The 26,815-nt window shown below is 39.5% G+C and overlaps 3 protein-coding genes and 1 pseudogene across 3 annotated transcripts; 2 read left to right on the top strand and 2 right to left on the bottom strand.

Annotated features, from left to right (window-relative positions):
• Positions 1–692: 692 nt before the first annotated feature.
• LOC131771471 (pre-mRNA-splicing factor 38A-like) lies at positions 693–7,899 on the bottom strand. Its single transcript, XM_059087276.2, has 9 exons — positions 7,764–7,899; positions 6,723–6,882; positions 4,556–4,677; positions 3,979–4,064; positions 3,326–3,367; positions 3,086–3,151; positions 2,566–2,666; positions 2,289–2,327; positions 693–1,998 (listed from the first exon to the last, which is right to left on the bottom strand). Exons 1-9 carry the CDS (start codon positions 7,891–7,893, stop codon positions 1,701–1,703), a joined length of 1,044 nt encoding a protein of 347 aa, XP_058943259.2. The 5' UTR covers positions 7,894–7,899; the 3' UTR covers positions 693–1,700.
• A 77-nt stretch (positions 7,900–7,976) lies between these two features.
• On the top strand, positions 7,977–17,695 carry LOC131771462 (tetratricopeptide repeat protein 28). The gene is given in 5 exon segments (XM_066159304.1): positions 7,977–8,438; positions 8,961–9,393; positions 9,685–10,185; positions 13,759–15,899; positions 16,512–17,695. Coding segments are annotated over 5 exon segments (3,690 nt in total). The 5' UTR covers positions 7,977–8,059; the 3' UTR covers positions 16,748–17,695.
• Positions 17,696–17,943: 248 nt separating this feature from the next.
• Positions 17,944–23,612, top strand: LOC131771461 (tetratricopeptide repeat protein 28-like; annotated as a pseudogene).
• On the bottom strand, positions 23,535–25,702 carry LOC131771469 (growth/differentiation factor 6-B-like). Its single transcript, XM_059087274.2, has 3 exons — positions 25,480–25,702; positions 24,422–24,723; positions 23,535–24,122 (listed from the first exon to the last, which is right to left on the bottom strand). The coding sequence occupies exons 1-3, from the start codon at positions 25,700–25,702 to the stop codon at positions 23,535–23,537; spliced, it is 1,113 nt and encodes a 370-aa protein (XP_058943257.2).
• Positions 25,703–26,815: the final 1,113 nt, after the last annotated feature.

Genomic DNA, 26,815 nt, shown 5'->3' with positions numbered 1-26,815 from the left:
AATTCTACGAGATTGGGGCACAGATTCACACAGAATCTTTCTTAAACTTACTTGCTCTGAATAACAAGGAGAAATGTGTTTTTCTCAAGAAAGTAATTTTTTAAGGGTCATCTATGTGGTTTTTATCTCTTTTCGAAGACTATCTATGACTCGACTTATTAAAAGAAATCTGCGTTTCTATCATCACCCGTAATTATAAATTTCAAATAGTTCATTTCTCACTGTTTCCCTTGTCAACTTTTCCGTCATTTCTGCCATAAAACTCACTTTGCTTCCACACGTTAGAGAATGTGGAAACTTGATGACATGCTAGCTACAAAGATAACAATGAAAATTTTCTCGTACATCATTTTAAAAAACGTCAATCACTGTCACTGACAAAATTCCTTTTTAACTCCTTTAACTCTTAAGAGTAACTAGCATCTAATTTCTTCCCTCGATGTCACGCCTGAATCAAACATCAAGGCCACGAGAATAAAGGAAATATCATTATCTAAAGAATGTCTTGATTGTCAAACAAATTCTCCTTGTTTGCACTTCAGGATTTGTGCAGAGAACGGTATGGAGAATATGTATACTAGTGTTAAGGTGCCAAGGGTTATTATTCTACCATTCCCTATACAAATTGTGATAAGGTATCTTCAAAGTAAACAAGTACGAAGTTTTTTATTTCGTTATAAAAGACACCTTCAAAGGCAGTAAAAGGTACTTGTTGTTAGAGCAGAACGCAAACAATCAAATAAACTGTGTTAGGACTTAGCTGATTCCACAATTGTTTACCTTGAAAATTTGGATTTAGCTGCGAGGTCAGAGTTACACATTAAAAGAAGAAAGGACTGACTATGTCGAAAACGTGAAAGAATGTACCACGTTTCCTTATTAAGTCACGGTTTATTCACTTGATTTAGCGATTCTATTACAACGCTTCGGTTGACTCCCACTCACAACTCTCGTTTTATTTAAAAAAAAACAACACACCATTGAACGTCCCGTTGTAAGCACGTGGAACAGTGCCATATATGGGGGGATAAAGCACGTGCTGCATACATGTTAGTTTGGTTATGTAGAGATAAACGAAATCACTTATAAATGTCAGTCAAATTAAGAATAATTAATGCATCGTGCGGTTTCCAACAACTGGACTTTCAATTGAGTCCATGCGTGGTCCTAAGGCAGATAGGAAATGGGAATTCTAAAGGCTCAACGTCCAGCGTAGAATCGCATCAAGGGGCGCTTTCCATCAGGCGCTTCTCTCAAAAGCTTCCGGATCGTTTAAACTTATAACATGTGACTAAGTCTACGTTTGAATCAGGCACTGACAACTTCTCATGCTTGGTGTAAATCAAATATTTCTATAGGTGAAACTGATTGGAAAATAAATGTCATCTCTCTCGTGATTATACATTTAAATCTAGTTGAAAAGTCCTCTCATCAGTCATCTTTTTAGTTGGCCACCTGACGATCAGTTTGCCGCGGAGGAGACCTAACTATTCACACAAGCACAAAATCCTACCGATCAAGATTAAGATGCAAAGGAAAATCAGACATGCACGACTTTCATAATGGCGGACGTAGCGCGAGGCCTGGTGAGAATAGCATGAAAACGAGGTCACAAAGGCCTAGAGTCTACAGGGTACTTAGGCGTAGTGACGAGGGAGCCTTGGGTGGATAAATTTAACATGTACACAAATAAAAGTCTTTCAAGGCTTGAGCGGTTTGAGTCCAAGCTTGGCTCTGAGTTCGTTTGCTTCTTTGATTTCCAACTCCTCTTTGCTCATCCCTGCTCCCTCATTATCTTTATCCTTTTTCTTGTCCGATTTGTCGGATTTCTCTGATTTCTTTGACTTCTTGGATGACGACTTCTCCGGTGATTTTGATCGAGACTTGGATCGGTGACGCCGACGATGTGGCGATCGTGAGCGAGAGCGTGACCTTGAATGGCGACGATGAGGTGATCGACTACGACTTCTGTGTCCACGTCTTCTATGAGGTGAAGCACTGGGGACAAAAAGAGAAAACAAAAACTCTTGACTGACTTTCTCCACAACTTAAAAAACCCACAGATCAAAATACACTCACGCACAACTGATGTTCAATGCCGATTCGCTTGGTGAAAGACTGCTGCTGAATGTGAGTTACTTTAGTCTAGGATCAAATTTTCTAAAGAAGTCCACGAAAGGCTTAGTATTTGACTCTCGCAGTAAAATGACAACAGCAATAGCAGGGACGGATATAATTCGAAATAGAAATTTCAGTCTGCAGTAGCATTCAAATTGTAAATAGCTTACCTCCGGCGCCGACGGCGAGGGGATCTGGATCGACTTCGTCTGAAAGAAAGACAAAGACACAATCATAGTAACCTTTCTTCCTATTTGTTTCATTCTGACTGTTCTTCTGTTTGTCTTTCTTAGGAAAAATAGCATATTGAGGTTTTCCCCTAAATGAAAAGGAAATTTTTGTCGTTGCAAAAATCCGTTTGAAACCTGTCAAAGTATCTTCAATATCAAAGGTTCTTCGTTCTCCAAGATTGACCAAAAGATAATTATCAATATTTGCAACACGTACCTGTGATGTGCAGGTGATCGGCTGCGTTTTCGGTTCCTGTCGTGATCGCGATGCGAACGCCTTGGCGAATGACTCCGACTTCTGCTTCGGCGACGCGGAGACTAATTAAAGAATAAGAGTTGGGCTCCCAAGATAAAGCAAAGTTGTAAAAGTAATGTAAGGTTATAGAAGCCGCCTATTATCTACCAATGGTTGGCCCCAGGTTGGGGGACGGGGCGGGCTTTCCTCCGAAAATGACTGAGAGGACCCCTCGTAAGTAGAGATTTTGACATTGAAGGAATTTCTACCTCAGGGTCGGGAATTTGAACTGACCACCATCTTGATGGACAGAAAGAAACTGGAAATGAGCTGGGGGACAGCCCTGCACCTCTGAGAAAAATATGGTCATGTCCTATACAAAGGGTATATTCATTTTTGGGCATACAGTTTATGTGTTCAAAGAATTCTTAAAGATAAGCATAGTGGAGAAAGAAATAAGAAAAACAACAGAAGAATGTGGCATAGCTGTGGCCAATCATACCTGTCTTTCTTCTTCCTCATCTGACTCTGATTCAACATCTTCTAAATCATCATCAAGAAGGCTACGCTGTAAATTAAAAAGCAGAACCCAAACATCAAACCACTAACGAGAGGACTTTTTGATATGATAAAAATTATAAACACTAAATTGTTGAATATCTGATCAAAAATGGGAAATGAATTCTTCCTAAACAAAATTTTTGTCTATCAGCAATGTATAATGGACTGTTGTTTTTCTTACCCTTGGTTCAAGTTGATTGGTGTTTTCCAACACTTGGCGTTTCTGAAAATGGATTGAAATTATAAAATTATCATAACTTAATTGCCTATAAAACAAAGGAAAAAAATCAAGCTAAAAGTGATGAAAAAATAAAAAGCCTTGAGAAGAAACATCCCCTCAATTTCATAAGTCACTTTTAACTGAGCTCCGAAGTCACTGAATTTTAGCACAATGCTTAGTTTAAGTTGGCAAACAATGTGCAAACCTTTGTTTGCTAATTGTAAACCGGCCTTGGTTTCATGAACATGAGAAACATAGTTTTTAGTTTCTTTTGAATCAAAGACAGCCGCAAGGAGAGTAGAGAATTTTGCCCCTAGCAAAAAAGAATGCAAACCTAGCAAAATAAAGTTCAGAACCATGTTTGTTCATTGAAATAAGAGTTGGTAACAATATTCAATAAATTTGGAATATATTTTAAATTAAAAGAAAAAAACAAATGACTCTTTTGCCTTGAGCTGTCAATTATTTCCTTAAAAAATGCTCAAGATTGCAGCATACACATTTGAGGTAACAGTGAGACGTTAATCATTAAATTTATTTTCTGCCATCTATTTTTCTCTTATACAATTTACATGATGGTATATTAATTTTTCTTTACAAAAAAATGGTCTCACCTGAATGCGAGGCAGAATAACATCACATGCCCTGTCCTCTCTGAGTAATTCATCAATGAACTCATCCATGTGGGAAAGCTCCATTTCTGCACAAAGAGAATATCATTCCATATAAAGTAAGAAAAATTCAAACAAACGTTACCTTTTAATCCTGGATTGGTACTAATTGTCACCTCCTCACTTCTATGGAATTCTCCTTACAGTCTGCCACACGATTCTTATCATGTTAGTTTGGAGACTTTGGTATTGGATCAACTAATGATCCCCTAATTGCCATTTTTCATCACTGGTCACCCTACATTGTATTGACATTGTATTGATATTGTAAGGAGGAATTCTTTCTTGGCCACTCATAGGGGGCTAAATGGTTAATATCCTTCATTTTCAGCTCATAAAAATACTGAATGGTTAGCACATGGACAAGTATACCTAAAATTTTATAGTGCAATGCATTGATAGGGGTTTGTTTAAGTACATGTACATACCAGTCCTGAGAATGGTATTTATTAGTACTTCCATTAAAAAAATAATTTATTCAAATACAAAACCAGTGAAAGCAACAAGCCAGAAAACTTACTGCCCATCTTGTTTTTCCTTCTGATCTTTCTGTAGTCATTGTACAAAGGTTCCAGGTAATTGTAGCAATCAAGTGACGTCCCTACAAGTCTCATGTATATGGCCCCTAGTGCTCGTACATACCTAGATGTTGTTGGTATAAATATAACTTGAATGCCTCCAAAATAAAAATTTTTAAACAATTACTTACTAATTTTTGTTAAAAAAATGCCTTTACAAAATTCACCAAGGGTTGTTACTTCTTAGGTCTCATCCACACTAATTCTCATTTTCATAAATTTGTAAAATGTATAATTTTTCATGTTTTTTCACCAATCAGGCACTCCACACCCACCGAAAGTGACAATAAAAATAAGATAATTTATTGGTTTTTTAGAGGGCACGGTAACGAATCTTGCAATCTGATTGGTTCTTTACCCAGTCAGTATTTTCCTATCTCTGCCCACGGGCCACGGTAACGCTTTCGTGAGTCACCGAGTACATCCCAACTTTCGTTGTCATTTTTCATAAATATACCTCGTTTTCCAGCTGGGCAGTATTTTTAAGCAAACACTTCGGTCACTACCTCAAGCCGATAAATAACTTATGAATCCTCTCTTTTCTCTCTATCAAATCACTTTGGTTGACAGAAAAATATTGGTTTCAGAATGAAACAATAGTGTCATTACGTTGGTTGACAAGCGGCCTAAAAACCATCTGGAATTAATTTTAATCGTTCACAAAAAGTACCCAGAAAGTTGAAACGTGAGGTATTTGGTTACAGTTAAACTGAACGATGGAACTTTCATTCATTTAATATCTGAATTTTCTTGAGCAATTTGTTCATAGTGAAAGAGCGAGCGAAGTTTTAATTTAAGTTCTACAACAAATATACGCTCCTGGTGAGTCTTTCCAATTCCGTTCAATTTGGACATTTGTACCTTAAATTGCACAACAGAAATTGAAGGAATTTTTTGAGAAAAGGTCGCATTACATTCCCTTGTGTCTCGTTGGAGTGTGCCGTTTGAATTTAGTTTTTGTGAAGGAAAGATCAGAGTTAAACACGCCATTACAGCAAACAAACGAGCAAACTCTCACAACTTCAAAATAAAAAAATTGAATTTACTCACAATTACTTTCCTCACCGTTTACTTAATGAACAGAGGTAAATCTTCGTACATGAATGAATGGTCGATGAGAGTGAATAATACTTTCCATTAGATCATTAACTGATTTTGAATAAAACATTGTCGTGACAGTCCTTGCCAAACTAAGTTCTGTTGGTTTTCAAATGTTCCTATGCTTTTTTTTTCTTGCGTGCTCTCTAATTGACAGGTGTCAGATTGTGACAGATACTTGTAAAAATAATGTTTCAAAGTTTGTTTGGAAGCCTTTTAAATCACCTTTATCGTTACGGAAATGAAAATGTTTCGCTGAGGCATCTCTCTTAAATTTGCATCACCTCTGTTTTAACTACCATTTACTCACTCAAAAATTGTTCAGTTTATGGAAGATCTTGCCATATTTACGGCCATAAATCCTTCGGGTTCTTTCGGAAAGAATTTCATCAAGTTTAAAAACAATAAATATGTTATTTACCGGCTAAGGGTCGGTCCGTATGGTGAAAAACTGTGACCTCGGTCTTGAAAATGCTGCCCTCGGCCTATGACCTCGGGCAGTAGTTTCAAGACCTCAGTCACAGTTTTTCACCATACGGACCTCCCAGCTGGCAAATAACATATATTTATTTTTAAAAACTGAGTTGAAAACATAAATTAGCCACTATAGAAAGTTTCTAAAACTGACATCACTAGCATTAGTCCTTTGTCAGTTAGCGTGAATCACCAAGGACTAATGATCGAAACAACAGCTTTAAAAACTATATACAAGGGCCAACTAACATCATTGACTCAGCTGATCAAACTACATTTTCTTTTAAAACACACACAAAACCAGTTCCTTAAGAAACTAACCCCCTTAAATCAAACATGAGGCCTTAGTGCAGATGATGGGCAAAAATGTATCACAAAATATCCAAATGAACTTTTACACAGGTGAAGACAGAACCAAAAACACTACTGTGGACAAGAATATTTCCTTTAGTTTTAGTTGAGATGAGAACAGATACTTTAAAAAGGTAACTTGTGGTTGAAGCCTTTGTCATCAATTCATCTTGAATTCTGACTTACTTGTAATCTTCATTTTTGATAAACTCCACCACGATTTCCTTTTCTGGCTGAATTTGTAGCATTTTTAACACCAAACACAGAAACGGCGTTGGTTTAATATTCCCACCAAATGTACCACCAACATGATCCAACTCCATAGCCTTGTCCACCAACAATTCAGCTGATTAAGAGAAGGGAAAGTGACCAGTGAGTCCATTAGGGACTGGAGATTAGAAAATTCCAACTTTTTCACTAAGTTCTCAACCTCAATTTCAAAGGCCTGAGGTACATGTGTGTTTTAACCAGAAATTCAGGACCTTAAATGGTCAGAGTGACAACCCCATATAGAAAAACATTGATTATAATATGATTTTATACTTTCTTTTTGAATGTTTCAAAGGGCTGGATTTGTTTAACAAAGTGCTTTCAATAAGATTTTAGGTAAGGGGGGTTCCAACTTAAAAAAAGCATTTTTTGTGATCCAAGTGTTTGTCCTCATTGCTGTCAACTTCATAATTCAATATTAAGAATTTACTCCTCTACAACATTTCTGCACAAAAATGCTGATGACAAGGAAATTTACCATGGAAAACATTGAGATCTCACGGTACAGTATTCAAACTGTGCAATAAAAATATGTTAGATTAATAGATTCAGCTTGGATTAATGTCTCATTTAAGTCCTGACCTGTCTTTGCTTTTCTCGAACGAAGGCTTGATACAGAATTAGGAAACAAAGCATGACCAAATGATGGATGGTTTCAGTTTTTTAAAACATACATGTAAAATACCCTCTACTTGCATTCAGCGCTCGATTGTCCAATTTCTCATCTCATATTACCCAATTTTCTATCTGATTTCAGGAAGAATTTCAACTCCTATATATTATCACTCCTATATATTATCACGGTACCTTTCTATACATAGATATTGACCACTCTGGTGAACTTGCATAGTTGTGGATTCAAACAAATGAAGTTTACACTGCTACAAACTCCAACAAATTTGGATACCAGAGATTAATATTTGAGTCAAATCTGCTCATGTTAGAGACAAGACTTACCTGAAAGCGCAAAACATTGCTCCTTCCAATATTTATTCTCATAAATACGTGAACGAACTATTTTCTCGATAAGATACTGTGGATTAGTTCCTTTGACGGTTTTCGCATCAGACACCGTGCGGTTCGCCATTTTGGATTTGATTGCTATTTCCAGACTCCTCGCGTGTAACTGTGCATCCCACAATTCCTAGTGAATTTCCCTTTCGCCGATTGTGGGCATTATTTGCTGATTGTTCTGACAGAATTTTGCCAATCTTTTTGGCTGTGATCACAGTTAAGAGTCAATCGGCTCTATAATGGAATATCTAGCGCCAGAACACCAAGATATTGCCAAAGAAGGACTTGATGAATTACGACTAAAGTTACCGTCAGCTGAAAAAGATGTCCTCGAGAAAGTAAAAGCGGAAGCAACGCCATTTCCTCGTCTGTTTAAAATAGCACAGGATTTCACGAGTAAAAATCTGCCGACCGCATCAATTATATGGGAATACTTGCTAGAGAAAGCCACGAGCAAGCGTCAAAAATTTGCTGTTATGAACAAACTCTTTCAAGTTCAGATCGCAACAGGTCCTTGGACAGTCGCTGTAGAGACAGCAAAGAAATTATATCAAGACACCGCTCTAGAGTTCTCATCTGATGGTTTGAAGGGACTCACAGGAAATAAAAACCGTCTCGGTGCGTTCAATACAATTCATTCAAATAATACTTAGTATCATTAATAGTAGAAAGTCCGATCACTTCGTATCGAATGTTTAATTTTTCCACTTTATAGTTTTGATTGTCGCGCTAACTTCCTTGCGTGACTGCTCAAGGTATAGTCAAGCTTTCCACATTTTGGTTATCGAAGGGGGCATTGATAAACAAGCATCAACAAATTTAAGTAGTATTTAAGAAGTTCCAAAAATGGATCCCCTGTCAAAGTTCCTTAATGTATCCCAAATAACTGGAGGCGAAATAACCCTTTTTTTTTCGATTAGAATCATATCTGAGTTTGGAGTGACGGAGTTGAACTTAGATCGAAAAGGTAGGAAAGACTAAAGTCGGCAGAATGAAGATTTACCGAAGGTAACAATATGCCTGTCAAAATATCCGCAAAAAGAATGACTCTCGAAATACTACTGATGTATATTGTGGCTTTTGTCTTGTTATTTCTGCCGTTCTTTGTATTTTAAATAATTATTGTTATATCTTCATTAGAACCCCTTATAGCAGCACCACTCTTATTTGAAGCTGCTCTGAATCTCGGAACAATACATCGCCTTCTTAAAGAACTAAACGAAGCTGAGGAATTTTATCGGAAGGCGTGGAACATTGCTACATCTGTGAAAGATATTGACAGAGAATCCTTAGCTAAAATACATCTAGCAATTTGTTTGCTCGATCGCGGAGAACTAAGACAGGCCATAGACACCTATTTCAAGCCACTGATGGTTTCCAAAGCAACATTGACACCTCGCACAAGAGCTCTTTACCTTCAATATTATGGTAATGCCTGTAGATCTGCGGCAGACTGGGGCAGAGCTAAAGAGTATCTCCGAGAAGCCCTGGACCTTGCCAAGAAAATTAAAGACGTTGGTCTTGTGTCTAGTTGTTGTGGGGACCTGGGTAACGTTTTCAGATCGGAAGGAAGGTAACGAGTTTTCTATGTAATTTAGAAATTCTCTCCTGTTGGTTTTACTGCGGCTTCTGCGGCGGCAACAGATAAGTTAGAGTTTCAGCTTAACAATTTGTTAGATACAAGGGTGTAGCCAGGGGTGCACGGTGACCCCCACATTCAACTTCTTCAAGAAAAAAACATAGTTGATGATCAACCTTGTTAGATGTTAGAGGGTAAGTACAGTATGCTTAGAAGATCTTTGTGTCTCCTCTAACCGCCCTATTCCTAACATAAAAATCATCATCAAGCACTCATTCGTTCCAGGTTTAAAGATGCAGAGCAGCTCTTCTCACTTCACCGCAAGTTCGCATTGAGCAGAGGAGACATCCATGGCCTGGCTATTGCTTGTGGCAATATCGGATTCTTGAAGTTTTACAACCCCGAAGAGTTTGATGATTCCGTGGTGTACCAGTTCGTTGAATACTCCCTTGCTGAGCAAGTGGGCGATTTTGCACGAATGGGAATTGCATTTAACAAAATTGGCAAACTATATACTGCACTGGGTTTCAATGAAGAAGCCGAAGAGATGTTCAAAATCGCCATCGATGGTGCACGCAGGGCGGACAATATTGCTGGCGAAGGGATGGCGTGGGGAAATTTAGGCACGGTCTACAGAGCTTTAGAAAGGTTTAAAGATGCGATTGATTGCCATGTAAAGTATCGAGATAATGCTGAAAGGCGAATGGATATCGGTGGGGTAGCCATTATGCAGCATCAGTTAGCCATGGACTACATCCTTTCTGGAAAGCTACCGGAACATGACGAGCTTTGCTCACCAAAAGAATTTATGCAAATGAGGCTGAGGCGGATCTGAGATCCGCCTGGCAATTATTAACTGTAAGAGAAGAACTGACTTCGCGCCCACAGAACGACCGAGGTGTTGCGGATGAATTTTCAGTAATTACTTTTTTGGCACTTTTCGGCGTCCAAATTGTATGGCGAGAGTAACCCAAAACCTTAAAGCAGACCCTTCTTGTCACAATACGAATGTTTTCCAGATGGGGACACGCGTTAATGTCAGCTCCACTCGCGTGATTGCATTTTTCAAGGTTAAACCCTCGCGTGGATCTAACAACTCAAGTTTACTTTAAAGCGCACAATGTAAGCCAAAGTAATTTTATAATTTAACTCCATGATCGAAATTTTGTTTACAAAGGATAATAATGGATCGACATCGACCTAGAGCGTCAGCTTCACTCGCGGGGAGTCAACCATTTTCTCTTGCCCCTTGCGCAACATAGAATACAAATTTGCTGACCCACTCTAATGATACACACAACTCGACAGTCGTGAAGTGTTGAAAAAGATGAATTTTTTTACCAAAACCATGTGTTTCCGATTTTTAAACGCTAACAAAAATGTAGTAATGGTATGTCCACTCCGGAAAATAATACCGCAAACAACAGCAAGCCCTAACCGCGATGAGAACACTCATGGATCACAGAGCGCAACAGAACTCATTTTGTTTGTTTGTTTGGGTTTTTTCCGATAATATTGGCCTGTAAAGAAATATATAATGGAGTTTTTTTGTACCCTCCGCCGGCACCATATAATTGGCTAAATGCTAAGGAAGTAATATACTCTAAAGAGATCATTAAAGGAGTAAAATCTTTAAAAAAATTTTTCCTGCTGGGGTTTCTTGGCGCGCCACTGCGAACACAGCGAACCTCATGTATAAGGCTGCGAGAAAATAAACAAAGACAAGTAGAAAAAGTTTTTTACTCACAAATCTCTTTTACAATCTATGACCGATTTTACATCTCGTGTCTGAAGCAAGAGTTGGAAATGTAAATGCAATTTAATACGTTACGAGAAGAGGTATTTTACTCGTTGGTAATTTTATTCCTAAATTCGTTATTTATTTTTAATTGAAAAATCACGGGATTTGAGGACAGACACCACCAAGGCAAACACAACATCGACGTAAAAATTACCAGTCAACGGAACGTGCACTTATGATGTGCAATTAGGTTAAGGTTGGTTGGTCATCTAAACAGGAAAACTATCTTTTTCTATTAAAACAAACATTGCTTTTTCATCACGGCTTTTCGCGGTTAACGTTCAATTAAATCTGCAAAGGAAAAAAAATCAAGGCAAGTAAATTTAATTATGTCGCAATTCAAAATTAGTTTGTCATAAGATGAAAACGCACAGTCTAAAATGAAACAACTCCCAAAGAGAGACAGAACCAAATAAAAAAAAGGAAAGATTTTGCATTCAGATAGCAAAAGTCCAAATAGGACTGACTACCCAAGAGAGACAGAACCAGGTGAAAAAAAAGGGAAAGGTTCTGCCTTCAGATAACAACAGCCCAAATAGGGCTGACTACCCAAGAGGGACAGAACCAGGTGAAAAAAAAGGGAAAGGTTCTGCCTTCAAATGACAACAGCCCAAACAGGACTGACTACCCAAGAGAGACAGAACCAGGTGAAAAAAAGGGAAAGGTTCTGCCTTCAGATAACAACAGCCCAAATAGGACCGACTACCCAAGAGAGACAGAGCCAGGTGAAAAAAAGGGAAAGGTTCTGCCTTCAGATAACAACAGCCCAAATAGGACTGACTACCCAAGAGAGACAGAACCAGGTGAAAAAAATAGGAAAGGTTCTGCCTTCAGATAACAACAGCCCAAATAGGACTGACTACCCAAGAGAGACAGAACCAGGTGAAAAAAAAGAGGAAAGGTTCTGCCTTCAGATAACAACAGCCCAAACAGGACTGACTACCCAAGAGAGACAGAACCAGGTGAAAAAAATAGGAAAGGTTCTGCCTTCAGATAACAACAGCCCAAATAGGACTGACTACCCAAGAGAGACAGAACCAGGTGAAAAAAAAAAGGAAAGGTTCTGCCTTCAGATAACAACAGCCCAAACAGGACTGACTACCCAAGAGAGACAGAACCAGGTGAAAAAAAAAAGGAAAGGTTCTGCCTTCAGATAACAACAGCTCACATACGAATGACAAAACCGGGAAAAAAATTAAAAAATGAAGGTTCTTCCCTCACGGAGATAAGTCTGATTACACGAGAGAGTGGATAAGAAATAACAAAAGAACGAGAGTATCTTCAGGATTCTGCTTTCGAAAGTGCGAAATAGTACAGTACGATTAGTAAGAAAACACACTAACCTGCCAAGAGCGTGTCATCTTATAGGGAAGGAATATTTGAGCTGTGATGTCAGGGTTCATTCCATAATTAGTTCATCTTGCTCATGTTAGGTTTCAACAGTTTGATAATACACCATGTGATTTTAAGCATCTGTCACCTAACTATCACAGAAATAATTCCTTCTCTTGCTTCGAAAGCACAGAAGTAAAGGTAAACCTTGCTTTGCTGATTGAATGGTTTGGGCATCATCATTTTCCGCTCAAAGGTTATTAAGCAGCGAGATTTATCGCGCGTCATCATATAGCTCTAGACAGAAATTATCAGGCATACAACCTTATCTAAAAGCCAAATTGGACAGGCCAGCGAGTAGAATTTCTTCCTCGCGAAGTTTTACACAGTTAAGACCTTACCTTAAGGAAAGAACGATGGCCCCTTTTCGCAGATACCGCCGAATATACTCGTACCTTCGCACAGAATTTTCGCGGGATAAGTTCCCGCGCTTACCTGATGATTGGGACTTACTAAAATGATATTTTATACTGAAAGAGCTCCTCAGTATGGACGCCAGAAAAGTATTATCAAAATATCTGCCCAATCGTTTCAAGTGTTAAATGATACTCTTGTATCTCCAGAATATACTGCAGTCGAAATCTCTCTTGTAACAAGGTCCTTACCGAGCGGCTCACCGGCTTCCATGTTGACTTAGGGTCAAAGGTCTGATCAGAGTGAAATATAAGTTGGCTAACACAATTTAATTTTGGTATTGTCGTGACAGAACAGATAATCGCTCTTTGCTTCACAAACCAATAAATCTGTAGATCACGAACAAAACATGCTGGGTACAATAACTGTTACTTGATAGTCATGTCACGCACTACAACCAGGCTATCCTCAAATGCCATGACACACTACGGCTTAGCTAAGCCGTTCTTGTCACTAAATCATTCTACAATTATGAAAATTGCCATTCACGCCATGAATGCGTAGTTATCTCCAAAGAGAAAATTGTGCAAAAGAGTCCTAAATTTACGCAGCACTCCTAACGTGCAAGCCGCGCGGATCCTGGCGCCTGTTTACATTTTAATTGTTAACTTCAATTAATTTCACGCTCGAAGCCAAACACCTCGCTTTCACTTGCTAATTGAGCCCTCTCGCTTTACTTTGACAAGCCTATGGATCATTTTACGCATCCCTGGTGAGAATTCTTTTCTTGAGCAAAGCTCGTCATGAGAGAGGTCGGTTCTCGATGCGTTTCAAACACTGGAGAGAATCCGCTCACAAGTCGGTGGAGAAGACAAATCGAAACTGTCTAACTTTGAGAAGAACCAAGCCGAGGCATATAACCTGTTACAAGTTGTACTCGTCGCGCAGGGGAAGTTTAAAGAGGCTCTTGTTTTAGCTGATGCAAGCAGAGGACGAGCATTGGCGGAAATTGCTCGGAAACGATTATCAGGCTGTAGCGATATCTCTAGCGGAGAAGAAACGGTAACTCTCAATGAAGAGTTTATCGCCGAATCCTTCAACAATCTTTTGGAAATCAGTCGTAAGCGTTCCACAACACTTGTGTTTTACTCGGTGGTGAAAGAGTTTGACCAATCAGGGGCATATTTCACGTGGGTGTACACCTGGGTGTTATGTCCTTCCGGGAGCCTTAATTTCAACAAGACTCGTCTGCAGCACGATTTGGAGACGAAAGTTGAGGTCAATGACGAGTTTATAGTGTCCCTGAGACGATCTATGGGCCAGCAATCTCAAATGGGTGCAGTGGGCGAGATTCTGAGATCATGTGGAGAGCAAAACAAGGTTTTCAGGGAGGCTAAGATACCTGTTGCTACACTTAAAGGCGAGGACGTCTTGAGTTCTCTGGAAGGATTTGAACACGAGTTTATAACCGGTTGGCAGAGTGTTGGTATTTCGCTCAAAACTAAGGATCAAGGAACACAAGAACACATGATGGTACTGAAAGAGTCCTCAATATCTAATGAGGAAAGAACCTTTGACGAGTCAACGTGTAACCAAGAGGGCTGGTTAGTGAACAAAACAGTTGCAGAGATATCAACCACCTCCAAAACCGAGCTTTGCAGTGTAGAAAGTTCAGAATCGTACGAAGTGTCGAGTAAAGAGGAAGTCCATTCAAGTGGATCCATGAAGCAAAGCAGTGTCACAAAGCAAAGTGTAACTTTCGATGAACCTGACAATTTTTCTGGTAAGTCTTCCCTCATAGTTGAATGCCCAGAGGAAGACTTCCAAGACAACTAGCAGACGCAAAGCGAATTGGAGAAAGATAAATCATCTTTTGCAGCAAGTGAGGAAAGCCTTCATCATCCGATAAGTGATTCCGTGTTTGCACACTCGTGCACACATTTGGAGTCCGATACAGCTAAATCTGAGGTATTGATTGCCTCAAAAGCGGGTGACAATCCTATTAAAGAAGAAGCAGATAAACCTTGTCTAATGACAACAAGTCAAAACGGTCCTGGCGTTCCCGCACCAGGCCTTGAACATGATATCACCATCAAGCCTTCACCTGAGGAATCTAATTCTTCTCTGCAAAGTGACAACAACATTGAAAAAGAATATGGAGATCAGTCCCCTGCAAAAGTAGATGGTGACGTTTCTGTGGGCACATTGTCAGGTCCCTTAAATGATGTTATAACTAAGCCCTTAGGCGCACATTCAAAGGTACACAAAAAGAAACCTAAGAGTGACCCAGAACTGGATCCTTGGATACCAATGCTGAGCCAACTTCACAAGATTCTTATTGAGCCCATTATGGATTTCCTGCCCAAAAAGGATGAATCTCAAAGGGTGACTTTCATACCCCAAGATTTTTTGCTCAAAGTTCCCTTCGCTGCTTTGCAAAGTGACGTTAGTGGTCACTACTTCATTGAGGACTTCATAATTTCAACCAGTCCAGCGATCCACTTTCTCGATTTAGCCTGCGCTTCTTGTGAAACCGCTGAAAAGAACACAGCGCCTCCGGAGCTAAGTCTCCTTGCAGTTGGAAACCCCATCATGCCTTTCGAAGAACTTCCACAGCTCCCCTCTGCAGAGCGTGAAGTGCACATGATTACAGAGACTATCAACTCGCCAATGTCTGAAATTCTTATAGGATCTCAGGCTAAAAAGGCGGTAGTGATGGAGGCCATGCCAAAATACAAGATCCTACATTTTGCAACGCACGCTATTATCGACAACGAAGACTCTCATGGGGATTTTAGCATGAGAGGACTTATTGTTCTCGCAAAGTCTGGGCTCGAATGTAATGGTATTCTCACGGCTGAAGAAGTGAGGGGCTTGGAACTGAATGCTGAACTTGTTGTGCTGAGCTGTTGTGAAACCGGACTGGGTAAAGTGACAGGCGATGGAATACTGGGTGAGTTGGTGACTTTTTTGTAGATTTTTTTACGCCTATGTTTATATTTGCGATATTCCTATCTTGTTCTTAGCCTTTCCAAATTTCGAAGACACAAACAAATCCATCTGATAGCAATATCTGTAGGAAGTCATTTTCACAACTTTTAGGGTAGGTCTCGATGGCCCAAAGAGTCTAGACGGGTAGGAGTTGGGAACAAGTTTAAGCTGAGACTGGACGCAAGCAGGGGCTGATGGAAGTAATTAGTGTAAAGCTTTTAATTTATGTCGTTAATTCACTCGTTATGGGTTTTGGGATTCTCCCCATTCTTTCCAGCGTTTTAGTTTGCTTAAAACAAAAAAAAATGCTAAGGCGTCGCGCCCTTTTCACTCCAAACAACGGACAACGGACAACGGATTGTTCCATATGTGTATTTATACATCCTTACTACCCAAAATATTCAGTGCGTCGGTGAATCGCATAAGTTCATGAAGAGAACCTTCATTTACTAGGAAGAGTAATTTGAATGTGAATAATGCAGATAGCAAGTGACTCGATTGTCTGAAGTAGCCCTTCATTAAATCTGTTGGACAATATCTTGTTCAACCTTAACAATTGCCTTCCTTCTGATAGGCTTGTCACGGGCGTTTCTGGCAGCCGGTGCAGCTTGCGTGATTGTCACGCTATGGAAGATTGATGACAATTCTGCTTCTGAATTGATGACGTCATTCTATCGTGAATACAAATCTTCCCGTGATGCTGCGGTATCGTTACAGAAGGCCATGAAAACTGTTCAAACTAAAGAGGACACTCGAAGTCCACAACATTGGGCTGCGTTTTCCATTGTCGGTGTTCCCGCTGTCAAATGACTCTTTTCCAACGAGCCAAATGCTTTGTTCAGTTAATATTTCAAAATAGTGCAAACTTTAAATGAGCATCGATAGTCATTCAGGATACGTCATCCTCCAAATTTTTTTATTCACTTTTAGCACAGGGTGTGTTAATGAGCCTAAGATTTGTTACCAAAAGTTTTGGGAACAGCTATGAGCGATAGAAACCACAGCTACAGCTTTCTCATTTTGCAACAAAATTTTACATACTACCAGATAATAACAACAATATTCAGTTAATTCTAAAATTATACAATGTCAGTGGACTCTCCAACCGGTTGTTGGTTTGTTTTTCAACTGAAGTTTTTCTGCTCACAGTCTAATACTGACTCTAAATCTAAACAAAGTTTGAAGTAATCCCACTAAAATCAACTACTATGTTATTGAATTTCGTATGTTAACATTTTTAAGCCACAAAAATTGTGGAGGCTGCTATTAACATTTGTTTAAGTAGGAAATGCAAAACGAAGCACAGTTGGCAAAAGGTACCAACAAATGTAATGTAACATACACCAGATGAAAGTTTGGTTGACTCGTCTATCTCTAAGCTGTTTGAAACAAACAAGTTTTCTTTGTATTATTGAATAGCAAGGAATGTGGTAAACAATAAACACAAAACCCTTTTTATACTTATTTCAACTTATTGACCGGCCAGCCAGATAAAGGAATGCAAAATTGACAGTGAATTTTTAACTTCTTTTCCTTCACCTCCGTTTTATATTTTTGAGGTAGTTTTGTCATAAAGAATTGATTAAATTAAACACGAGTAACACAAGGCTGAGGCCTCTTAATTATCATTTTATATTAGTTTCCACGAGCACTCAACTCGATCAACCAACTTCTGATCTCATATCAGCTCATGTTTGATCTAATTTTAGGGAGAGTTTCGACACTGTAGTGCTTCCAGATATTATCACGGTACTGTCATATTCATAAAAATACACCCTTCTGTTCAATTTACATACATCTATATTTAAATAAATGCAACAAACTGCAACAAATTTGGATACCAAAGGGTTGATTATATCCCAGTCAAATCTAGTCATATTAGGGATAATAAGACTTTAATACCTGAAAGTGCAAAATATTGCTCGTTCCAGTATTTATTGTCATAAACACGTAAGCGAACTACTTCTCGACAAGATACTGTGGATTTGTTCCTTTCACGGTTTTAGCATCAGCCACGTTTAAAATTTAGCTATTTCCAGACTCCTCTCATTTAAACTGTTCCTCCCACAATTCCCAGGGAGTTTCCCTTCATTTAAACAGAGCGGCGAACTTGATAGTTTTCGCTGACTGTTCTGAAAGGATCTTTACAGCCTTTTTGGCTTTGATCGCCGTTAAAACTCAATCGGCTCTGTTATGGAATACCTAGCGCCAGAACACCAAGATCTTGTTAAAGTTGGACTCGACAATTTACGACAAAAGTTGCCGTCAGCTGATGAAGATGTCTTTGAGAAAGTGAAAGCGGAAGAAACGCCATTTCTTAGTTTATTTGAAATGGCGCAGGATTTCACGAGTAGAGATCTGCCAACAGCATTAATATTATGGGAATATATACTAAAGAGAGCCATGAGCAATTGCAAGCAACAGAAATTTGCTGCAATGAACGAAATATTTAAAGTTCAAATCGCAACAGGTCCTTGGAGAGTGGCTGTTGAGACAGCAAAGAAATTGTATCAAGACGCTGCTCAGGAGTACTCATCTGATAACTTGGTTCGTCTAAAAGCGAAGGAGAGCGATTTAGGTAAGTTAGACTCTTTTTTTTGGAATGAAACATTGTTTTGGAAGCAGTAGAAAGCACGATGACTTGTCGAAAATTTTTTGCACTTTGCTCTGTAGTTTTGATCGTCACGCTAGTTTACTTTCGTGACTGCTGAGCTTGAAAGGTCACGCTTTCCACATTTTAGCTATCAAGGAAGCTTTGATGAACAAGCTTCACAGAATTCAGTTGGAGTTTAAAAAAAAAAGATCTAAAAGTAGATCACTGGTCAAAGTTTCCCACTCAGTGCATCCCAATGACTCTTCTTTTCAATCAGAGCCATAACTCAGTTCAGGTTGAGTGAGTCGAGAAGGTAGATAATTTTCAACACGACTGAGTGAAAGTCCACAGAAGATAACAATATTCCAGTCATTGTATTCACAAAAGAAATGACTCGAAATATTGATGATATTAATTGTAGGATTTGTGATAATTTGTCTGGTTATTTCTGCCATTCTTTGGTTTTTAATTGATGTCATGTTTTTTCGTATTACAGCACCATTCTTATTTGAAGCTGTTCTCAATCTTGGAACAATACATCGCCTTCTTAGAGAACTAAACGAGGCCGAGGAGTTTTATCGGAAGGCGTAGAACATTGCTTCATCTGTGAAAGATTTTGATAGAGAATCTTTAGCTAAAATACATCTTGCAATCTGTTTGCTCGATCGCGGTGAACTAAAACAGGCCATAGACACCTATTTCAAGCCACTGATGGTTTTCAAAGCCACTTTGAAACCTCACACAAGAGCTCTTTTCCTGCAGCATTACGGCAATGCCTGTAGATCTGCGGCAGACTGGGGCAAAGCTAAAGAGTATCTCCGAGAAGCCCTGGACCTTGCCGAGGAAGTGAGAGACGTTGGTCTTGTGTCCAGTTGCTGCGGGGACCTGGGTAACGTTTTCAGATCGGAAGGAAGGTATTAAGGGTTGTATGTAATTCAGAAATTTCATCCTGTTACTTTTGTGAGGTATTTGAAAGAAGACACATGCTTTTAAAAATCTTTGGAGCTAAAGGATTCAATTTATCTTTTAATTCTGTGTTCTCTAACAGCCCTATTTCCATCGACATAAACTAGTTATCGCTTACTCTCAGGCACTCATTCGTTCCAGGTATAAAGATGCAGAGCAACTCTTCTCATTTCACTACAAGTTCGCATTGAGCAGAGGAGACATCCATGGCCTGGCTATTGCATGCAACAATATTGGATATTTGAAGTTTTATAACCCCAAAGAGTTTGACGATTCTGTGGTGTATCAGTATATTGCATACTCCCTTGCAGGGGAAGTAGGTGATTTTGCAAGGATGGGAATGGCATTTAACAAAATTGGCAAACTTTATACCGCACTAGGTTACAATGAAGAAGCCGAAGAGATGTTCAAGTTCGCCATCGATCGTGCGCATAAGGCAGACAATGTTGCTCGCGAAGGAATGGCGTGGGGAAATTTAGGCACGGTTTACAGAGCTTTAGAAAAGTTTAAAGATGCGATTGATTGCCATGTTAAGTATAGAGATAATGCTGAAAGGCGAATGGATATCGGTGGGGTAGCCATTATGCAGCATCAGTTAGCTATGGATTACCTCCTTTTGGGAAAGCTACCGGAAGCCGAGAGGTCGGTTCTCGATGCGTTTCAAACACTGGAAAGAATCCGCTCACAGGTCGGTGGAGAAGACAAATCGAAACTGTCTAACTTTGAGAAGAACCAAGCCGAGGCATATAATCTGTTACAAGTTATACTCGTCGCGCAGGGGAAGTTTAAAGAGGCTCTTGTTTTAGCTGATGCAAGCAGAGGACGAGCATTGGCAGAAATTGTTCGGAAACGATTATCAGGCTGTAGCGATATCTCTAGTGGAGTAGAAACGGTAACTCTTAATGAAGAGTTTATCGCCGAATCCTTCAACAATCTTGTGGAAATCAGCCGTAAGCGTTCCACAACACTTGTGTTTTACTCGGTGGCGAAAGAGTTTGACCAATCAGGGGCATATTTCACATGGGTGTACACCTGGGTGTTATGTCCTTCCGGGAGCCTTAATTTCAACAAGACTCGTTTGCAGCACGATTTGGAGACGAAAGTTGAGATCAACGACGAATTTATAGCGTCTCTTAGACGATCTATGGGCCAGGAATCTCAAATGGGAAAAGTAAGCAAGATTCTGAGATCATGTGGAGAGCAAAAAAAGGTTTCCAGGGAGGCTAAGGTACATGTTGCGGCAATTAAAGTCGAGGACATCTTGAGTTCGCTAGGAGGTTTTGAACACGATTTTATTACCGGTTGGAAGGGTTTTGGTATTCCGCTCAAAACTAAGGATCTCAGAAAACAAGAACTGTTATCTAAAGAAGCTTCAATACCTAAACACGAAACCTTTGACGAGTCAACAGGCAGCCAAGAGAGCTGGAACGAGACAGTTGCAGAGAAGCCAACCGCCTCTAAAACCGAGCTTTGTAGCTCAGAAAGTCAAGAAGCTTACGTAGTTTCGAGTAAGGAGGAGCTTGCCTATTCAACTGAAGCCCATTCAACTGAATCTGTAAAGCCAAGTAATGTGATGACTTTTGATAAAGTTGATGTTATTTCTGGCGAGTCACCCCTCATAGTTGAATGCCTAGTAGAAGATCCTCAAGATGACTCAAGTATGGAACGCGAGAATCCCGCTAAAGTCGAGGAAAATGAATCATTTCCTTTGGCAACAAGCGAAGAAAGCCTTCAACATTCACTAAGTGGTTCAGAGCCCTCGCACTCGTGCACACAATTAGAGTCTGGCCAAGCTAAATCTGAAATATTGGCAGCTTCAAAACCAAGTGACAATCCCTTTGAAGAAGAAGCAGATAAGCCCTCTCTGATAGTAACAAGTCATGACGGCTCTGGGGCTACCGCAGAAGGTCTTAAACATGGTATCGCCTCTAAGCCTTCATGTGAGGAATCTAATTTTTCTATGCAAAGTGACAACAACATTGAAGGGAAATATGGAGATCAGCTCCATGAGTTCCCTAAGAAAGATGATGATCACGTTTCTGTGGGCAATTCATCAGGTCCTTTTTACGAAGTTGAAACTGAGCCCCTGGGCGCACATTCAAAGGTACACAAAAATGAACCTCAGAGTGACCCAGAATTGGATCCTTGGACGCCGATGCTGAGCCAGCTCCACAAGATTCTTATTGAGCCCATTATGGAATTTCTGCCCAAAAAGGATGAATCTCATAGGGTGACTTTCATACCTCAAGATTTTTTGCTCAAAGTTCCCTTCGCTGCTTTACAAAATGAGGCAAGGGGTCACTATTTCATGGAGGACTTCATAATCTCTACCAGTCCAGCGATCCACTTCCTCGATTTAGCTTGCGCCTCTCGTGAAACTTCTTTAAAGACCACAACGCCTCTGGAGCTTAGTCTTCTTGCAGTTGGAAACCCCATCATGCCTTTCGAAGAACTTCCACAGCTCCCCTCTGCAGAGTACGAAGTACGCATGATCAAAGAGATTCTTAAATCGCCGATGTCTGAAATTCTTATAGGATCTCAGGCCCAAAAGGCGGTGGTGATAGAGGCCATGCCAAAGTACAGGGTCCTACATTTTGCGACGCACGCTATTATAGATGATTCAGACTCCCACGGGGATTTTAGCATGAGAGGACTCATTGTACTTACAAAGTCTGGGCTCGAATGTGATGGTATTCTCACAGCTGAGGAAGTGAGGGGCTTGGAACTGAATGCTGAACTTGTTGTGCTAAGCTGTTGCGAATCCGGACTGGGTAAAGTGACAGGCGATGGAATGCTGGGTGAGTTGAAAACGTTTTTGTAGGATTTTTACGCCTATGCTTAAGTTTGTGGTAGTATTCTCCTCAGCCTTCCAGAATTTTGAAGACGCAATCAAGGCTACCTTCTACCATAAGTGGCCTCAGCGTTTTAAGAATAGAGGGGGTAAGTTTTTTGTGTGAGTTTATATGCGGAAAATGGAACTACGCTGTTGTTTCTCGTCACCATATTTCCATCAGTGGTGTGGCTCCATTTTCTGCATAGCTACTGAGCGATGCCGTGTACTCAATGGAGATACCCTGTAATTATTACTCACTTTCTTATAGGCTTGTCACGGGCGTTTCTAGCAGCTGGTGCAGCTTGCGTGATTGTCACGTTATGGAAGATTGATGACAAACCTGCTTCTGAGTTGATGACGTCATTCTATCGCGAATACAAAGCTTCCCGTGATGCTGCGGTATCGTTGCAGAAGTCCATGAAGACTCTTCAAACTAAAGAGGACACTCGAAGTCCTCAACATTGGGCCGCGTTTTCAATTGTAGGTGCTACCGGTCTCAAATAACTCCTTTCCCAGGGGCTAACTGCGTTGTATAGTTAAACAATTTCAAAATAGTACAAACTCTAATTGAACATCAAAGTTATTTGGGATTACCTTTGCTTCTTGTAATGTATCCGTCTTTCTTTTTTTAGTCAGAGTAAGTGAAGGATGCACTGTCAATGAGCCTAAGATCTCTCATCAAGAATTGTGGGAACAATTATATGCAATAGAAACCACAGCTACTGCTTTTCCATTTTGTATCAAAATTTTATACTGCTAGATGAAAACAAAAATATAAGGTTATAAACTCTAAAATTAAACAATGTCAGTGGACTCTTCAGCAGTATAGGTTTTTTTATAAACTCAAGTTCTTGAGCTCACTTTTTAATGCTTATTGTTATTCTACACAAAGTGTGAGCTAAAATTAACTACCATGCGCTTGAAACTTGCAGATAAACTACATATTTTCAAGCCTAAAATGAACTACTTTAAGCAAAAGTACCAGCAAATGAACAGTGGCCTATCAATCCCTAAGGTTGCAAAAAAGTGAATAAGTTCACTATATACAATTAAACAGGAAAGAATGTTTGAGTAAACACAAAACCCTTGTTAACTTATTAGCAGGCCAGACAAGTAAAGGAATATCTCCCTTTCCTTTCTGTTTTAGACTCTTCCTAACTTATTTCTCAAAAGTTTATTTAAAATGAGTACCACCAGGTTGAAATTTAACGGCATCCACACTCAGAGGCTGAAAAATTCAACCACTGTTTCTGCACTGGCTGTCCTGTATCAGGGTCACTCTGGATTACAGTTTGAGCACTTAACTTAGATGGTACACACATAGGTCTTCTGGGTGTGATTGTTGTGGGGTTTTGCCTTTTCCAAATCAATGCCCATGTTATGGCATGCATAGTGGGAGTTAAGTGATTTTGAATAGGGAAGTAACAATAGCCATCGCAGTAGTTTATATATGCAGTCTTTGGTATAACTATATTTTGGTATATGTCTTGCATTCTTACTGAGAATGAGACCTTGTAGCAAGTGAGACTTGGGTTCCTAGGAGATCTCCTGGTGTTTTTCCCAGAAAGTTGTGTATAACTGCCATTTCTATAACCCTTTTGAGCAGTGGTACTATTGAGCACAGGTGAAAGTGCAAGCCAATTGATTGTCAACAGCTTCCAGATGTCATTATTGTTTTGTCCCTGTTTAGATTGTGTGTACAGTACAAGGAAGGGTCCATGCAAGTGGCCATGATCGAGGTATCTCAACACACTTAAAGAAGCTTTAGAGTCATCGAGTGGTTCTATTTTTACCTATAAGAAAGTAAAATGAACAAAGGAATAGATTATGGTGTCAAAGAACATTTGTTTAAACAGGGGAGAGAAAAAAAGGAAAACTCAAAGATTTTCAGGTGTGAAGAAAGGCCATGTGATGGAAGAGGATCAACATTTCTGTTAATACTGTTTTACGAAACTGTTTGGTAGAAGAAAAAATCAAATGAAAAAATAAAACGACATTTAAGACTTTAGCAAATCTCAGTATGGCGCAAATATGGTAAACGAACGTCATTAGTGTACAACAGAAAATCGAGATATGAAGTTCAAAGTCCTACCAATAGTGTGTAAGTCCTAGCCAAAATTGAACTCCACATTCTAACAGCTTGTGTCACGTTAAGACCAAACTCAACATTTGCCCTCTTTGGAAAAGTGCGGGAATCTGAAAGCCTTGTATTATTTGGCGCCGATATGTTCGATGCGGATTTTTCATGGTACACGCTGACATTATATCGTCGCCTCATATTTCTAGTGGACAGTTTGGAGGTCATAACAAGCTCAGCTTCCACTACGAAATCGTTCTTGAAACTGTTCCCCATGTGAAATTTCATCTCGACAATAGACCCTTGCCACGTGGTTCCTAAGAAATGTTAGCACAACAAAATTATCACGGAATAAAACATCAAAGAGGGTGTAAATGGATAACGAGCACGTCTTGTTTTAAGTGAACTTCGAAAAAAATTATAAAAGCAGTAAACCAGAATTCACCATAAGATCAAGGTAGTTGAGCAAGTCATGCGCACCTGTCAATTTAAAACCTCTACTTTCATCTTTCAAAGGAGATTTTCAATTACACTCGTTCGTGATCGCAGCCGGCCGAGGGCGGTGGTTTCAAACGATCTGCTCCTTTTAAACACTAAAATTTTCAGCAATGCACTATTATGCAAAATAAATTCTACACATGCTAACCTTACTCAGTATAAAATGGATAAGGAAAACTAACAGTTACTTTTAATTAATCAGCGCTGGTTACGTCTCTTTTGTAAGTCAGTGCATACTATGAGTGCATCGAACGTGACGTGGATTACGCTTTCACACGCAGTGCAGCATTCTCGTGGAATTTATCCGTGATGGAAGGTTCCTCTCAACGTTACTCAGTATCTCTAAATGACAACAAATAACAGCTGAGGTACTTTTGAAAAAAGTTTATTAGAAATTGATGAGAAAAATTCCTCACCTCAAGAAAGGTTGAGATTCCTCGACGGTTACGTATATTTACTTTTCAGCTAGAGTATTGAAATTTTAATAAATCTAGTCGAATTAGTGATCCTTTAAGAAAGCTTAATGTTCCCACTAAGAAAGGTATGTGTTCATACTGTGTTCAGACGGTACTCACCGCTTTTCTCCAGCTGGAAACCTCGAATGGAGTCAGCAAGAATCTTCTGGTTTCGGCGCAGCAAGATTGTAAAGCTACCATTTTCATTTCCTCGCGCACGCGTGTTGTATATCTTTAGCATGTAAGAATGTAGGATCTTTGGCTTTGTCTCTCGCTTATGCGAAATGGCAAAGTGAAAAGTTGCAAATATGACGCATAGGAACAACACACGAGGATCCTTCATCTTCGTTAAAGGCGGGGGAAGAATGTCAGGGCGTTTACTCTTCAATCACAAGATACACACTCGCAGAGTAAACAAAAAGTCACGCAGCAGTGAGTTTTTATCTGATTCATATAATTAAATTTTTCTTAGGAAGGGGTCGGTCACGTAAAGAGGAGTAGAGGAAGAACGGCATCACGGGAAAAAATGCACACGCTGCGAAAAAACCAAGAGTGAAAAACTAATGCGGGGGATTCTCTTAAAAAAACCAGATTTGAAAAAACATGAATGGTTACACAGCTTAAAAATTTACCACCTGGATTCATCTACGATGAAAATCAATCAGCGGGAAATTCGAAATTTTGAAATCAAATGTCCGAAAAAGGAAGGGAACGAATCAAAACTTGTTGACTGACTGGTGATTATTACACGACATCGTACAGTGTTGGTGGGAGCCAAATTGAAATTGATCTCGCAGTATTTCAAATGTGTGCGTAACAGCACGAGGTGAAATATACGCTTTATTCAGACCTCATCAGTTACTCTAAGGTCGTTGGCTAGGGTATAATAGAAAATTCAAGAAAAAAAAATGGAACAAAAAGGGTAATTCACAAATTTATATCAGTATAGAGGTCTGGGGTTTAGAATGAAGCCTCGAAAGCTAGTCTCAGTAGGAGTTCTTTTAGTAGGCGGCTCCGCTTTCAGTTGGCCCGCGTGAGGTCAGCAGAATTTCGCGCCAAAAGTAACGCGGCTGCACAAGCCGCACCCGGTTGCACAGTAGTTCAATTCAACTCATCCATACGCGTGGTCAACAAGAAATTCAAAACACAATGATAATAGGAAATTTGTTCAAGGGGAATCAAAGAGAAGCGTTCAGGTAATATCTTAGTTATTAACTAACAATAAAAGTTCTTTTTCAGTGCATACAAAATAGGCAGACTTGCCTTAAAACGAATGAAAGTTGTATCGAATTCTTGATCGATACAAAATTGTTTCCGTAGTTCTCCCTGATAGAAAAAGTCAGAATTTCTCGGGTTTTTCGTGATGAATTTAAAAGTTTGCTGAATGACTGAATCACTTACTTGCTGAAAGCGACAACAATTTGGTTTTACCTACAAAATTTGTGATATAAATTGG

Source organism: Pocillopora verrucosa, chromosome 12, assembly GCF_036669915.1.
Source record: "Pocillopora verrucosa isolate sample1 chromosome 12, ASM3666991v2, whole genome shotgun sequence".
Taxonomy (NCBI): domain Eukaryota; kingdom Metazoa; phylum Cnidaria; class Anthozoa; order Scleractinia; family Pocilloporidae; genus Pocillopora; species Pocillopora verrucosa.
This window is presented reverse-complemented; position numbering and strand designations above follow the sequence as displayed.